Source organism: Volvox carteri (genome assembly GCF_000143455.1).
Source record: "Volvox carteri f. nagariensis unplaced genomic scaffold VOLCAscaffold_46, whole genome shotgun sequence".
Classification (NCBI taxonomy): domain Eukaryota; kingdom Viridiplantae; phylum Chlorophyta; class Chlorophyceae; order Chlamydomonadales; family Volvocaceae; genus Volvox; species Volvox carteri.
The window spans coordinates 634,428-649,805 of NW_003307589.1; the positions used below are offsets into that span (position 1 = coordinate 634,428).

At 59.4% G+C, this 15,378-nt stretch overlaps 2 protein-coding genes across 2 annotated transcripts in view; one reads left to right on the top strand and one right to left on the bottom strand.

Moving 5' to 3' along the window:
- Positions 1-12,262, top strand: part of VOLCADRAFT_118871 (uncharacterized protein) — a gene marked incomplete at both ends in the record, with an annotated part of 21,521 nt that extends 9,259 nt beyond the window's left edge. Inside the window, 20 exons of the mRNA XM_002954799.1 lie at positions 60-73; positions 239-383; positions 677-771; positions 837-1,158; positions 1,476-1,553; positions 1,970-2,071; positions 2,423-2,484; positions 2,863-3,044; positions 3,347-3,447; positions 3,870-4,016; positions 4,778-4,996; positions 5,455-5,565; positions 5,923-6,054; positions 6,631-6,741; positions 7,146-7,319; positions 7,674-9,043; positions 9,335-9,344; positions 11,792-11,819; positions 11,889-11,938; positions 12,143-12,262. Of these exons, the coding sequence (XP_002954845.1) occupies positions 60-73; positions 239-383; positions 677-771; positions 837-1,158; positions 1,476-1,553; positions 1,970-2,071; positions 2,423-2,484; positions 2,863-3,044; positions 3,347-3,447; positions 3,870-4,016; positions 4,778-4,996; positions 5,455-5,565; positions 5,923-6,054; positions 6,631-6,741; positions 7,146-7,319; positions 7,674-9,043; positions 9,335-9,344; positions 11,792-11,819; positions 11,889-11,938; positions 12,143-12,262 (3,573 nt within the window). The remainder of the gene's footprint in view (positions 1-59; positions 74-238; positions 384-676; positions 772-836; positions 1,159-1,475; positions 1,554-1,969; positions 2,072-2,422; positions 2,485-2,862; positions 3,045-3,346; positions 3,448-3,869; positions 4,017-4,777; positions 4,997-5,454; positions 5,566-5,922; positions 6,055-6,630; positions 6,742-7,145; positions 7,320-7,673; positions 9,044-9,334; positions 9,345-11,791; positions 11,820-11,888; positions 11,939-12,142) is intronic.
- Positions 12,263-13,025: 763 nt separating this feature from the next.
- The window catches only part of VOLCADRAFT_95729 (uncharacterized protein), a gene marked incomplete at both ends in the record, with an annotated part of 3,598 nt that continues 1,245 nt past the window's right edge, over positions 13,026-15,378 (bottom strand). Inside the window, 3 exons of the mRNA XM_002954850.1 lie at positions 13,026-13,538; positions 14,258-14,427; positions 14,564-14,662. Of these exons, the coding sequence (XP_002954896.1) occupies positions 13,026-13,538; positions 14,258-14,427; positions 14,564-14,662 (782 nt within the window). The remainder of the gene's footprint in view (positions 13,539-14,257; positions 14,428-14,563; positions 14,663-15,378) is intronic.

The window sequence follows — 15,378 nt, forward strand, 5'->3', positions numbered from 1 at the left end:
CTTCTCCCTCTCCCTCCCCTTCCTCCCCTTCCTCCCGTCCCTCATCTTTCCTCTCACAGATCATGCGACTGCAGTCTGCCATCCGGGGTGACCCTATCAGCAGCGGGGGCGGCGGAGGCGGCTCCTCCGGACTAGCGGTTTCGGAGCTGAAAGTCCGCAGCAGCTTGAGCAGCATCATGCAGCCCTTTCGCGGCGGCCTGACGATCGCTAGGTGCGCGCCATCCGCCGCCGCCGCCAGCGGCGGCCCTATGGCCGTACTGTCCGCTGGCTACGCGGTCATTCTAGGTACAGGCGTGCTAGGGCGCGTTCGGATGTGTCCCCTGCGGCCCCGCGGTAACGATGACGTGGACGAGTACTTCATGCACGCGGCAGACGTGACTCAGGTGCGTATATATGTTGTTGCGTCTTGCTGCTGGACGTGCGCATCAAATGTGTGTGTGTGTGTCTCTGTGTGTATGTCCACATTTGCGTGTGCGCGTGTGGGTGTGTGCATGCGTGTGTGCGCGTGCGTTAGCGTGTCAGGAGAGGAATCTTGGATTTTCGAACAAACCACAAAACGCACTCACTCTGCTTCCCGCACAGGTGGTGGCGCACCGTGATGGCCGTCTGGTCTTCACCACAGACGCCAGCGGCTGCTGGATGATGCATATGCTACTGCCGGCTGGGACCCCGGCAGCCTGGGCGGCCGTGGCGGCGGCCGCCGCCGCCGCCACCAGCAGCGGCGGCGGCGCTGACGCCACCGCCGCCACAGCTGCCACCACCACCGCCGCCGTCAGCCCCATGCCTGGCGTCGTGGCCTCCACAGGGCCCTTGTCTCCTGCCGCCAGGTCCGGTAGTCCTTCACGACAATCCATACCCGGCGGCGGCGGCGGCGGCATGACGTTGACCAACCGGTCCATATCAGGCCTGGCGGCGGCGGCCCTCGCGGGCCAGTTGGGGACTCACGCGGAGCGTACGACAGCGGCGCACCGCCTGATGCAGCTGCTTATGTCAGCGGCAGCCGCCGGCGGGAAGGCGCCGGTGGGCGTGGCGGCGGGGGCGGGACCGGCGGCGGCGGCGTCCGCCGGCGGCCCCAGCGCGGACGGAAGCGTCGGCGGCGGTGCGCCGGCAGCGCAGCTGATTGTTAGTGTACGGGCGGTGGACCTGCAGAACCTGAAGGTGCGACGGCGAAAAAAGGCTTGTTAGCTTTCCTCGTGGTTTCTGGGAGGGGTAATAGATTGGATGTTGGGTTGTTGGGTTGGTTGTACGACAGCCGGTGTTCCCTGACGCTGTCTAGCTGCCTGCCCGACCGCCTGTTATGTACGACCACCATCAGTTGTGGCTGATTCTCTGTCTCCCCGCCATTGCAACTCTCCCTCCCTTTTCTCCCTCCCTTTTCTCCCTCCAAACCTCCCTCCAAACCTCCCTCCAAACCTCCCACCTCCATCTCCCACCTCCCACCACCTCCACCACCTCCACCACCTCCACCTCCACAGGAGAGTCAGAGGGAGCTCAAGGACCGATTAGCCAAGGCGGCCACGGAGGCCGAGTACAAGATGTACGAACGGGAACAGGTGGGTGCGTTTGGTGCTTCTTTTCCGGTTGGATGCATGCATGCAGCCTGGAGGGTGTGGAGCTCAGCGCTCTCCCCACCCGGACAGCGTTCCAGCGTTCTGAGAAATAATAGTGTTGCTTTGTGCTCGTGTTTTATCTCTTTGCATTTCCGTTCCACCGTGCCGTTGCCGTTCCGCCAAACCACAAACTCATTTCCACGTACAGCTTTACATACATACCGACGTACACCCACATTCCCCGCCCCCTAAACCCCCCCTCCTTCACCTTCTCTCCTCTCCTCACTCCGCGCAAACCCCCTACCTCCCCTTCTTTTTTAGCAATTTCCCGCCCTCACACACGCACCCTCTTCCCCCCCACGCACACACATACACACCGCCTTCCCCTCTCTCCCCCTCCCCCCTCCGTACCCCTTCAGGCTGTTCGCCGTGAGTTCGAGGGTGAGGTGTCCCGTCTGCGTCACGAGGTGGAGGTGCTGAGAGCGGACCTGGAGTACACCCGCACCACAGCCAACGACGAGGTCAACGCGGCAGCCAGGCTAAAGGCAAGGATGGGGGACGGCGGGGCGGCGGGAATTGCTCGTAGTGCGCCGCTTGCCTGCGGACCTATATATACATATATATTTATATATTTATATACATATATATTTGTGTGTTTGTGTGTGTTACGCCTTCTGGAGTTGAAACGTTACTATCCGAAGTCGTCGCCCTGAGGGGATCTCCAAGCAAGGGCCAGTCTAGGGCTATATGTGTGTGTACGTGTATGTATGTGTGTGTTCTTGTACGCGGGTTTATATAATTCACCCTCCTCTAATCCGCGCCTCCGTCACCCCACCAACGCCGGTGCCTTCTTCCGCCGTGGCCCCCTCCAGGCGGCCATGACCCGGGACTTCGAGCGCGCGCTTCGAGAGCAGCAAGACATGTTTGAAAAGAAGTGCGTGGGGGATCGGGGGTTGGGGTTGGGGTTTTGGTGCTCTGGGTGCGGGGTTTGGTTGGAAGGGGGGAAAAGTGTTGGGAAAGGGTTTTTTTTGAAGGTTAAGTTTAGGTGACATGACACACACGTACACGTACACATGCAGTTGTATTGGAAACTCCTACTCCACGTCGCCGGTGATTACTCGGAGCTCGCTTCGGTATGGAGCTATTCTCCAGTGGTACACCACCGGAACCGCCAATGTCCCTCAGATTCTCAGATGTGGGGCTCAGATTATTGAAACATACACCCACACAGACGTACATACATGCATACAAACATCGACACTCCTAGTTCGTCACTTTGCGCGGGAAATACCTTCCTCAACCCGGTGGACAGGTTGGCCGCGGAGATTTCCCGTACAGATGCCGCTGAGCGAGAGATGCAGCGCCTGCGGGCCAAGTTTGGTCGCAAGCTGTGGCAGTTGGACGAGCAGCAGGGGGCCATTGTACGGGAAGCAACGGAACGGCAGTCGGAGTTGGAGCAAATTATTGAGGCAACCAAGCAAGATGCACAGAAAGGTGAGTGAGGGGGCCGGGAAAGGGGTCCAGCCGGGGGATTTGGGGGGTTTGCGGGGGGAATTTCTGTGTTTTTATGAGGTGCTGGGTTGCGGGCGTGGGTGCGAGGGATGACCTCCCCTTCCTCCCCTCTCCCTCTATCGCCCACCTCTATTTCCCCAACAGCCCCGATGGTCAAAATTTGTTTCTTGGGCTCTTGCATTTCATTCCCCACCCCCCTTCCCTTCATTATGGGGGCCCCCCCTTCACCGCCCTCACTGGCCCTCTTCCCGCTCCCTCCTCCCTCCATTCCCAATTCCTTGCAGCCATCGCCGCCGCGCACATCCAGACGGAACAGGAGCTGCGGATAGACGGGGAGCTGAACGAGGAGGAGCTGCAGCGGGCGGCGGATGCGGCTCAGAAACAGGTACTACACGTCTGAGTGATGAGGGAGGGGGGCGACGGAGGGACAGAAGGTGACGGGGATGAGGGTTTGGTGGGGATGAGGGAAATGGGAAGAAAGGAAAAAGGGGAATGGGGATCTGCCCCCAAACCGCCAGCCTCTCCTCCCATTTTCCCTCTCTCTCTATATATATATGTATATCTATACATATATATATGTATAGATATGTATATATGTATAAAATTACCCTAAAAGTTGATCCTCTTGGTGCTGGTGCTGGTGCTGGTGTTGCTGCTGGTAGTGTGTAGTGGTGCTGGTGCAATTGCCATTTTCACCCGACCAACTTTGGAAACCCGTGAACCCGAGGGAAGCCTCAAGGAAGGACCCTCCCCTTTGCCTTGCCTTGCCGTGCCGTGCCGTGTGTGTTTCCTCTCCTCACTTTTCAGTTGGAGGAGAAGGACGAGGCCTACCTGAAGCTGCTGGCCAAGCACACCCTGCAGTCGGGACTGAACGCCAAGACCACGCAGGAGAACGAGCGGCTCAGGGTGGAGGCGGAGGCGCTCAGGAAGGAGAACACCAGGCTGGCGGAGCAGGTGGGGAGGGGGGGGAAGGGGGGAAGGGGGGAGGACGAACCACGTGAACGAGTGAAGGTGATGGTAAGGAAAGACTGATGATACGCCAGAAGTAAGGAAGGCATAACTAAAACCAGTCGGGGGTTGTGAAAGAGACGTCCTCGTGATGATGTAGTAGTCATGACGAGTGCGGAAAACTACCTACATATCCGCCAAGACTGAATTAAGTGCGGAACGAGAGCAGGAAAACCATCCGTGAGACTGTATAGGTAGGTGTAAAGGTAGCGAAAGAGCAAAGGGGGGAGGGGGAGGGTGAGAGGTGAGGGGCTGTCAGAGTTGCATGTGTTGTGTGTGTGTATATGTGTATGTGTATGTGTATGTGTATGTGTATGTGTATGTGTATGTGTATGTGTATGTGTATGTGTATGTGTATGTGTATGTGTATGTGTATGTGTATGTGTATGTGTATGTGTGCATGTATGTGCGGGTGCGTCTATGTGCGGGTGCGCATGTATGTGCGGGTGCAGTGTCAGGGTAGCTAGCGTGCCAGGCTGAGTGAGGGTTAGGGGGAGGTAGCTTGGCGTTGGCTGCTTTACTTTGGACACAGCAGGAGCAGCAGCAGCAGCAGCAGTAATTACCCCCCCCCCCAGATAACCCGGGCCCTCAATCTTCCGCCCGCTACCCCACCTACCACTACCCCCACCCCCACCCCATTACCTATCACACCCCACCTCCACGCCACCTCCCCACCATCATCTCCCTCCCTGCACCACCACCCGCAGGTCATGGCGCTTACTGAGGAGCTGGAGGCGATGCAGAACGCCTGGGCTGACCGCGACGCCCGTCAGCGACACCAGGATGCGGAGATGAAGGACCTGGCCTTCCAGTGGCAGCAGTCGCAGCTCTTCTCGACCCTGGCCACAAGCCGCATAAAGGAGCTCAACAACGAGCTGGAGCCCATCAAGGCCAGCAGGACGGAGGCCCTGGCCCATGTGGCACAGGTGGGTTGATGGGGTAGGTGGGGGGTTGGAGGGGGTGGGAGTGAGTGGGGGAGTGTGTGTATTTGGGGGGGGAGAGAGCGCTCGCTGGAGTTTTATGTGTTCAGCAGCGGAGGCCAATTTGCCGGATGCCGACGTCCAGAGCACCTGGTGTGGGGGAGGAGGGGCGGGGGAAAAGGGGAGAAGGGGCGAATAAGGTGGGTTGTAGTTGTTATTGTTGTGGGGGTGTATATGTGTTCTTGGTGTCGGTGGAAGGGTAATGCGGAGAGTTGGGGACAGGAGGGCGTGTTTCGGATGTAGGGGAGGGTTTGGGTGTGGGGCACCCGCATCCCGAGGCGCCCAACACGGTAAGTCAACCTGTCTGTATGTATGTATGTCTGCATGTCTGTATGTCTTATCTGTCTGTCTGGCGTCTGTCTGTCACTCGTCGGGGGTCCCCAACTTTTACTTCCCAAATGCAGATGGAGTCGGTTGCCCAGCGGCAGTTGGAGCGGCAGGCCAAGGTGGTTTCGGAGAACGCCTCCCTGCAGTCGCGACTTGATGCCGCGTACGATGAACTTAAAAAGGCAAGTGTACGGAGGAGACATGTATGCATGCATGTATGTATGTATGTGTATGGGGGAGGTAAGGGGAGATGACGTGCACAAGGGCCTAGGTGCTAGTGGGAGTGTAGAGGAGGAGGTGATACGACGATATGCCGCAACCAGGGGAAGGGGGTGGGGTGGGGCGCAAAACATTGATTGGGGGTACAACACGAGGAGAGAGCAACAAGGGGAAAAGGGGAAAGTGAGGGGCGTGGGGGGACGGTGGGGTTTGGGGCTTATTCTTCAGGACTTTGGGAACCATGGCCTCTGCTAGTTTCCTCCTCTTCACAACCGCAACTACCGCAACCACGGCAACCACCACTATTCCAATTCTTCCCCACCCAGGTCAAGGGCGACATGTTGGAGCGGGAGGCCTACTTCAAGAACTTCACCACGCAGCTATTCAGAACCATCCAGGACGTGCCACACCAACACTGGCCCAAACTTTTTGGCCGCCTCATAGACGATTACCACAAGGTTGTACAATACGGCTGTCGTACCACTGCCGTACCACTGCTGTACAATATGCAGTAGTGCCGCCGTGATATTACGACTTGTACTGGACGGCACTGTATTGCACTGTGAATTTTAATTTATACTGTTCTGTCTAGGGCGGGGAGGGGGAGGTGTAGAAGCAGCACTGGTACTAACAACGGCACACCAGGACGGATGTGATGTGATCTTTCTCTCCCCCTCCTTCCTCCTCTCTCAACCCACTCAGACTCACCACCTCACGGGGCCAACTCCCATCTCTTTGAGCGCCGTGTGTGTTTTACCCTCCCCGGCTGTCTCCTTAACCCCTCCGGCTCCCCACCCCCACAACCCCATTCCTCACTAAGGCAATCCAATGGTTGCTTCGTCCGGCATGTATGGATCCCTCTCGCGCACCCCTCTCTCCAATCCCCTTCCTCTCTTCACCCACCCACCCATCCCCCGCCTCACAATCGGCAGCTGTGTCTTTTTCAAGTTTTTGCAAACAACGTAAAGACATCACCTCCCTTCGCCCCCCCCTCCCATCCCCGCTCCCTCCCTCTCTCTCTCCCTGCCTGACAGGGCCGGGATAAGGCCTCCTGGTCCAGGTACCTGGCGCCAGATCATGGACCCAATGCACATCCGCCCCCCGAGGAGAGCTCCAGGGTGGGTGGTGCGAATCAGCCGGGGGGGGTGGGGGGCTGGGAGCTGATGGCGGCTGGGGCCGCAAGGGGGAGAGAACAGAGAGGGGGGCAGTCGGTCTGTGTGTGTGTGTGTGTGTGTGTGTGGATGTGTGTGTGTGTGTGTGCTGGGGCCGAATAGGGGTTAGTGAGGTTAGGCTGGATGCGGAAGCTTTTAAGGGGGGCTTGGCAGTCTTGAAGCCGGGTTGGACATGTGATGGGGTCTCTTGATGGTGGGTGCAAAACCACACGGGGTTGTGTGTTGACTGTCAAGGCTGTGACCCCACACACGGCATGGCACCCCACCAATGTCCCAGCTGCACATCGTCCCCTGTGATCGACCTCACATTGATTGCAGCACACACGCTTTTACACATTCCCATGCCCCCTTGCACGCGCACATAAATGTATGAGCAGGCCCCGGCGTCCGACGCCGCCGCCACCGCCGCCGAATACAACGAGAAGATCGCCGAGCTGCACGCCCAGCTGATCCACACGGAGAAGATGTTGTCCTTGCTGACGGACACCAAGGACAAGGCGGACAAGGCGCGCAGGGCGGTGGTATCGAAGCTCATGGCGGACAACCTAATGGTGAGGGACTGAGCTGTGAACCGACTGCCTTGTCTAGGGGCCTTTTCTGCGCCAGAAATATGGGTTTTATTGGGATATCTAAGTCAGGTTTTTCCTGGGCTTGAGCACACGTTGTATATCTATCTATCTATCTATCTATCTATCTATCTATCTATCTATCTATCTATCTATCTATCTATCTATCTATCTATCTATCTATCTATCTATCTATCTATCTATCTATCTATCTATCTATCTATCTATCTATCTATATTCAGGGCTTGGCAAGTAAAGAAGCATCTTACTTGTGCGTTTCTGCGTGATAAGCTTTCCTTTGTTACGTACGACACGCCGTACTATGTGCCGTACACGCAGGCGGTACAAGAGCTCAACGACGTGAAGCGGGACCTCAAGGCCGCTAGGGAGCTCGCGGAGAAGCGCTCCATCGAGCTGGCGGACCTGCGGATGAGCCTTGCCGTGGCGGGGACCGTCACGACGCAGGTCACCAGTCAGGGGTCGACGACACAGCTGCCTGGCGGCGGCGGCGGCGGCGGCGGCGTTGGGGATAGCTACCCGCAGGGCCTCGCGGGTCGTGCCATGGCGAGGTTGCCGTCGCGGTTCAGCGACGCCAGCAAGAACACCAGCGGCTCCGCCGCCGCTGCGGAGGCGGCGACGACGACGACGGCAGCCGGCGGCGGCGGCGGCGGCGGCGGCGGCTCCCTGCCGGACCACTCGACGACATCCGTCTCTGCTTCTGTACACCCCCAGCCGGCCATGGTGGTGACGGGCGACATGCCGCAAGGCGGCTGGTGGTTGGGCGACAACAGCCCCTTCGCGCTGCCGTCCTCCCTTGACCACCTGACCTCGTCGTCGCTCCGCCAGCGCGCTGTCAACAGCAGCTACGACGGCGGCGGCGGTGGCGGCGGCGGTGGCGACCGGCCAGGCACCGGCGGAGGCGGCTTGCTGGGCAGGCGGCCGGCTACCAGTGCCAGCACGGGCACGAGTGCCGCCGTCGGCCGCATCTTTGGGGGCAACCACCACCGAAGCACCTTCACGCCGCCGACGCCGCCCCACGCGCTGCTGCCGGGCCGACGGGCCGACGGCGTCGCCACCGCCTCCGCCACGTCATCATCCGCCGGGGGGAGCTTGGTGGCGGCGGCCGTCTCCGGCGCCGCACTCCAGGCTTATAAGGTTCAGCAGCAGCAGCGGGACCAGCAGCGGGACCAGCAGGTAGACAGCACCAGGTCAGGGTCTCCTCCAGAAGGTGGTGACGGAGCCTCCGGCGCCGACGCCGCAGGCGGCGGCGGAGCCTCTGCCGCCGGCGGCCCAACGCTCCAGCGGTCGTTGTCGCCACCGCATGCGCCGGTTCAACGGCCCACACGTGCCACGTCTGCAGGGCCCGTGTCCAGCTCCGCTGCCGCTGCCGCAGCCGCCGCTGCCGCCAACGGCGGCGGTGGTGGCGGCGGCGGCGGCGGCGCCCTACAACACACCCACCCCAGTCCCGGTCACCGCGCACGTGTACGGAGCACCTCGGCCGTACCGACGCTGTCTCTGGGCTCGTCACATTACGGCTCCGGCGCTACCTTGCTGCCTCCAGGCCTGACCATGCCGTTCCTGCAAGGCCAAGTACGGCCTAGTACGACAAGTAAGGTCACCACGATGGGCGCAGGGTTTCGGAGCTTCGTCCCAGCGCAGAGCGCCAGCGGGAGCGGATCCCGCGGAGGGCTCCCCAGCGGTGGCGGCAGGTGACGACCTACCTTTCAGTTTTAGTGCTTTGGACATCGGGCGACGGCGGCGCGATGGAATCTGCTGCGGTGGTATATCGCCTGTGGTGATTTGGCAGTGGCAGTTGGAGATGTATCGTTGACTAAGTTGAGAAACGACGTGTACATGGGTATGCATGTATGTATATATGTAGCTCAGGTAGGCCGTTAATGAGGCCGCTAATGGCACACATGTACGATACGCACTTCGTTGCATACTTCTTGTGTCCCGCCTCCCTCCCCCCCCCCCCCGTGCGCGCTCTTCCTCGCCAGCCCCGCGTGTGTGAGTTTTTATGATCTGTGAGCCGCGATTGCTGTGCGTGTGTGTGGGCACGCTTATGGCGGTACTAGGCGGGTGTGTGAATGAATGCATCTACCTAGGATAGGAGATTACGTGGTACGATTACGGCGGTGTACGACATGAATGGGCTGGCAGGTGGCTGTGGGTGCGTATATGCAGATCATGGGAGGAGCCGGAGGCTTGGGGGTTAGGGGTGGAGGGTGTGAGGTGGGGGGTTTGGGGTTGGGAGGTGGGAGGTGGGGGGTTTGGGGTTGGGAGGTGGGAGGGCCCCTCGAGACTCAGGAGGCAGTTTGGGGTTTGGGTCGCTGGTTGGAGCGAGTTGGCGGTGGGCAGTGGCTGCACTCGGTGGCCCTTTCCCCAGACACACCCGGCAGGCCTACCGCTCCACCCGCCCCGCCCCGCGCCGCTCCGCCCTTCCGCAAACTGCCGATCTGAAGGAGCGCCAAGGTGGTGGTGTTGTGGGAGGGGGGGATGGGATGGTTGTGTCGCTTGTCGGATTGCTGTGTTTACGTACATCGCTACCAGGGTGTGCCTTTCCTCTTGACAACACGACGTGGTGTGTGGTGAGCGGTGAGTGATTTGGTGTGCGCGTGTGTGGTGGTGGGGGGAAAGGGGGGTTTCGCCGCTGGGGAGATGGGGACCCGTTCACACGCTGTGGGAGCAGCAGCAGCAGCAGCAGCAGCATTTGCAGCTGGGAATCCTAGGAATCCTAGCAGCGGTGGATTAGGTGACTGCCGGTGAGTGGTGGCGACGTTTCGGTGGTCAGGTCCGCCATTACGCCACGTTTTGGTGGTCAGGTCCGGCAACCCGGCGGTGCACCCTGGGGTGGGGTGGGAGTTCAGACGATGATGATGACGTTTTAATCGCACGTGACACACGGGCGGTGGTGGTGGCGTGTGTGTGGTGCGTCTGTGGGCGGCGTGTGGAGCCGGGTTGTGTGATATTTTATCTAGTATTTATCTAGTATCTTCACTGACTACCTTTCCCTGGTTTACTTGGGGCCTCTCTTGAGAGCTGTTTTCTTTGCATTGTCTGAGTATTAGCCAGCGAACCTGAACATGATCTTGGTTACTCAAAACACAGTAAAGCTCCCCTTTAGGGGATGAACTAGACGGATGCGTTATGGCGCTGGCGCAGCAAGGGTGGGTGGAGCAACGAGCAGTCTGAGCCCGGGCAGGTTGAGAGGGGGGGTTGCTGTGGCCTGATGAGCTGGTCTCGGCTGGTCCGGGTGTTTGCGTGTTCCCTGTGTTGGGGAGAGAAATGCGTTTGTCTTTAAGGAACCGCGAAATGGTGGACTAATACCTAACGTCGGTCGTATTACTTCCCCCGACCATTCGGCTTTTTAATGACTTATGATATGACCGCGAAATGACCGTCATGGAATTTTTAAGTTGCCATGGATTGAATATTGGTGGATTCTGTGTGCGACACATGGAATCGACTGTACGGCGGCTGTACAGATCTGTGTACAGACCCGCAGAAGAGCTATGGGAGGGGGAGCGATGAGAGGTCTGAATCCCGGGGGGGGGGGGCAGTAGCTGTCTCTGAAGCGCGGAGGGTCGTCCTGAGCTTCCCGGGCCCTTAGGGTGCGCCGAAGGAAAGGAGGCGGAGAGTGCGAAGAGCTTTGCTTCTAGAGATCCGCTTCTAGAGATTTCGCGAAAGGAATATCATTTAAACCGCGGGAAAGCGTTTTGTCTCTTATGTAAAGCGCAGTTCCAGCCGTGGACGTCACCCTTCAAAAGGCAGCCAGAAGTGCGACACAGCCGTCGTTGCAAATGTACGTCTACAGTATGTGCCTAAACCAATATAGCCGTTTTGGCCGTGCTATCAGATGTACGGCCCCAAACAGCCTGTAGTCGTACAGATCTGAAGACTACGTAAAGGGTGCTGTTATTGCGCACCATGCACCCCAGGTTTACCATTCACAGTCGCAATCCAACCCAACATGAAGCTGGCGGTTACCCATTCGGACTTGGTGGTGAGCATGCATGGTGAAACAGTGAACCGGAGGGTATCACCCAGGGTTCGTCATCTGTCATCTGGGGGTGGGGTCCTGGCCGGCATCTGCCTTCCGCGCTCATTTAAGTATGAGGAAACAATATCTAACTAAGTTCACATGGTATCTCGATATCGCGGGGAACCCCCCTTGTCTCATCTAGCTGAGCCCCGAGCCTCATCTTGACCGCCTGACAACCCCCGTCAGCCTCATCTAGCTGTCCCGACGCCTCCCGTCCCCAGCAGCGAAGTGGAACGCCGCTTCTGTGGGAGAATCAGAGGCTGGGTGGAGGCGAATAGGAAATGGTGGAAGTAGCTGCGAGCGCGGTTTACCGGAGGGTCCGCTCGACAGGGTCCTCAGCCTACCCGGTGCACACCCCATCTCCCTGCGCACCGCTTCCTGCCCTCTCTTACGCCTGCTTACCTGACCGCAGGACCAACACCTTGCCTGTCCGGTGCCGGGTGCGCCTCCCTCTTACACCCCTTCCCAGCTTTCCCTCCTCCCTCTCTTTCCCGGAGTCCAACCTGCAGCCGTTTCCGGGTTGCCACCTTCTTCCCGCGCCTACAGTGTGGATGCTCAGGTTCGTTCTTCGGTGTGCCGCTGCTTTTGCCCTTAGCGACGGCTTATCGCCGTGATCCCCTCCCCCAGCCTCGCCTTCCCCAGCCCTACCTGGGGTGCCTCTCCTCGGCTCGTCACCCTCCCTCTTTTCCTCCTTCTCTGTCCCTCGGGGCCCCTACCACCTCGACCCTTCCGTGGCCTGGTTCCCCCTCTGGGCTTGCCGCAGGCTCCCGGCCCCTCTGTTGCTGCCCACCCGGTAGGCCTGCCGCGTGCCCGGTCCCACAGGCGTCCATACGGTATATCCAGAGGTCGGCAAATCGGTTTCTACGGCTGCAGGAGGGCATAATTCGGTCACAATAAACCTAAAAAAAACTGGATAATCCGATCATAATTAGCTTATCGGCTATTTGGTCCTCCTTTCCGAGAATGTGATATCAACAAAAAATCGTCCAGCAACATTTTTATTATGAGATGAAGTAAGCAACATGCCCTCCCCGTTGTTCCCCCCAGAAAACGCACACAACACGCCCTCCCCACAGCTCCCCCTCTCCCACGAGCTGCACCGGGCTTCACACGCCGAAACCTAAACGCCAAAAGCCCACTGAAGCTGACCTCAATGGCTACCTACCTACGGCTTCAAACGGCCGTCCCCTTCCAGCCTCCGTCCAACAAGTGCAACTCGTTGAGACGCCCTCCCTGGCCCCCCAGCAGTAGCCCTCTTTCAGGTGGCAGGTGAATGACAAATCCATTGGAACATTCATGCTCCGTGCTGCTGGTACTGCTGCTGCTGCTGGTACTGCTGCTGCTGCTGGTACTGCTGCTGCTGCTGGTACTGCTGCTGCTGCTGGTACTGCTGCTGCAGCTATTACTGCTACTGCTGGTACTGCTGGTACTGCTGGTACTGCTGCTGCTGGTACTGCTGCTGCTGGTACTGCTGCTGCTAGTACTGCTGCTGCTGGTACTGCTACTGCTGGTACTGCTACTGCTGGTACTGCTGCTACTGTTGCTGTTGCCCCATGTTAACCAGCTCCGACTCAGCTCCCCCGCCCCCCCAGCAGGTAGGACCCCTCCAGGCCCCGGGAGTCCAACCCTGGCAACCCTGGCCATCATCAAAGCCGCGAAGGCTGCGGAGTTGCGGCAGGTGCCAGCGCCATTATGTGCTCGTGTGTGTGTTGCACTGTCATCGTCGTTGCCGGAGTAGGTAGTAGAGCCGAAATCGGCTCTGTCGGCAGCGGCTGCAGCTGCAGCTCCACCGCGGCATTGGAGATGACCACCACATCTCGTTCCACAACCCAAGTGCGGAAAATGACCTTCAGAATGCCGCCGGCTGCTGCTGCTAGTGGTGGCGGTGGTGGTGGTGGCGGTGGTGATGATGATGATGGTGTGGCGGCAACGGTGGCGGCTCCCTCGCCGCCATGCCCTTGCTGTTGCTGTTGCTGCTGGTGTTGCTGTTGCTGGGAATGCTGTCGCGGCCGTGCGCCCGGGCAGGGTGTTGCTGCTGGGGACGGTATTGCTGCTACTGCTACTGCTGGCGCTGATGATGGTGACTGTGGCTCCCTGTCTGTGGCCCACATCTCCACACGCAGCGTCTCCCCGGGGAATACGTGTTTGGAGAAGCGGACCTGCGACATGAATGAAAAAGGCGGGTGTGGGTGATGGAGGGTGGGTGGAGTCAGGTGGGAGGTACAGCCAGTGGTACGGAGGGGAGGGGGAGGAGGGGGAAACACGTCCTGGCGGTTGGGGAGTCGTACAGTCGCCCGTACAGTCGTCATTACCAGGACGTTTGGAAACCCAGATGGAGGTGTTGAGATGGCAGACAGACAAACAGACAAGACAGCAAAAAGGCACGCAGCAAAAAGGCACACAGCAAGCAGCACTTTCACTCGCGTGATGGCGGCGGAGGTGGAGGTCTTCCTGGCGATGGGAAAGGCAGCAGACAGCTCTACTGTACACACGTACATGTACGACATACCTTGACATTCCGAACTCTAGTCGGGTCGTCGCCTCCAAATGCTTTCATCACCGCCCTGACGGATATTCCCAGAGTACACAGCCCGTGTAGGATGGGTTGGGGGAAACCCAGTCGTCCGCTGACATGCTTGTGTGTGTGTGTGTGTATGTATGTGTATGTATGTGTGTGCGGGGGGAAAGGGGGGTCGGGGGTGGGGGGAAGTCTTCAGCGCGGGCTGTGTATGGAGTGTTGGGCCCAGTAGTGGGGGAGATTNGGGGGGGGGGGGCGTCTGGGATTGTGAGCCAGACTTACAACCCCCATCCCTCCACGGCCACGACTCCCATCATAAAACAACCACCACCACCACCACCACCTAACAGCACCACTGACCCGCGGGTCAATGTGCAGCGGATTGAAGTCTCCACTCAGCCGGTAGAGGGCCGCTTGGTTGGGGGAAGTGGGGAAGGTGGCGGCGGCGTCAGGGGGGCGGTTGGGCGGGTTGTTGGCGGCGACGGCGGCGGGAGGTCGCGGTGCGGGGGCCCAGGGGGTTTGTATGTCACCTGTACGACATAAAGCGGCAGAGGCGGGTGCGGATATGGAATGAGGGACCACACATCTGGTTGAGCTATCGCACTTATTCGTGCATACTGTGCACGTACATACATACTTATGCACACGCACATACCCGCCTCCCACCTTTCCCCGGGATGAAGGTGGTAAACTCGCTTAGGGCCACATCCCGGCCGCTGTCCAGATCGGTCGTCACCGTCCGCAACACCACCACCAAGCCGCTTCCTGTGTGAGGTTCGAGTGGTTGGGTGATGGGTAATGGGGGTTGGAGGTTGGAGGTTGGGGTTTCGGAGCAATGCACGCTGACGTCAAAAACGGCGGGTGTGGGGATACACCAGCACACGGAGGGTGATCGGGAAGTAAGGCCACGAACCACATACGAATGAAGCAGGAGGGAGGGGGGTTAGGGGACGTGACCGTGAGGGGTGTGGCGGGACGGGAAGGAGGTGCTTAGCAAGGCACAAAACACAACACGGCAGCTTAGGGCGCGTGCCTGCCTGCCTGCCTGCTGCAGGAGGTCGTCGAGAGGTGGGCTGGGGGCCCTCTCCCGCTCGGCTCCGCCAATATGTGCGTTTCGCGCGTGTGTGAGTGTGTGAGTGTGTGTGTGTGTGTGCGCGTGTGTGTGTGTGCGTGTGTGTGTGTGTGTGTGTGCGTGTGTGTGTGTCTGTGTGTGTGTGCCTCTGTGTGTGTGCCTCTGTGTGTGTGTGTCTCTGTATGTGTGTGTGTGTTCGCGTGGGCCGAGGGTTGTTGCGGTGGAGGTCGCACCCCTCCCCTCTCCTCCCCTCCCCTCCCCTCGCCTTCAGGGTAGCTCCTCTTACTGAGTGGAACACTGTTCACCACACACCCACACCCACACACCACGAACAGTTGCTAGCACCTCCATGGCACGTGTCCCACCATTCCCCCCCCGCTCCCTCCCCCACCCTTGGCCCGCATGTCCA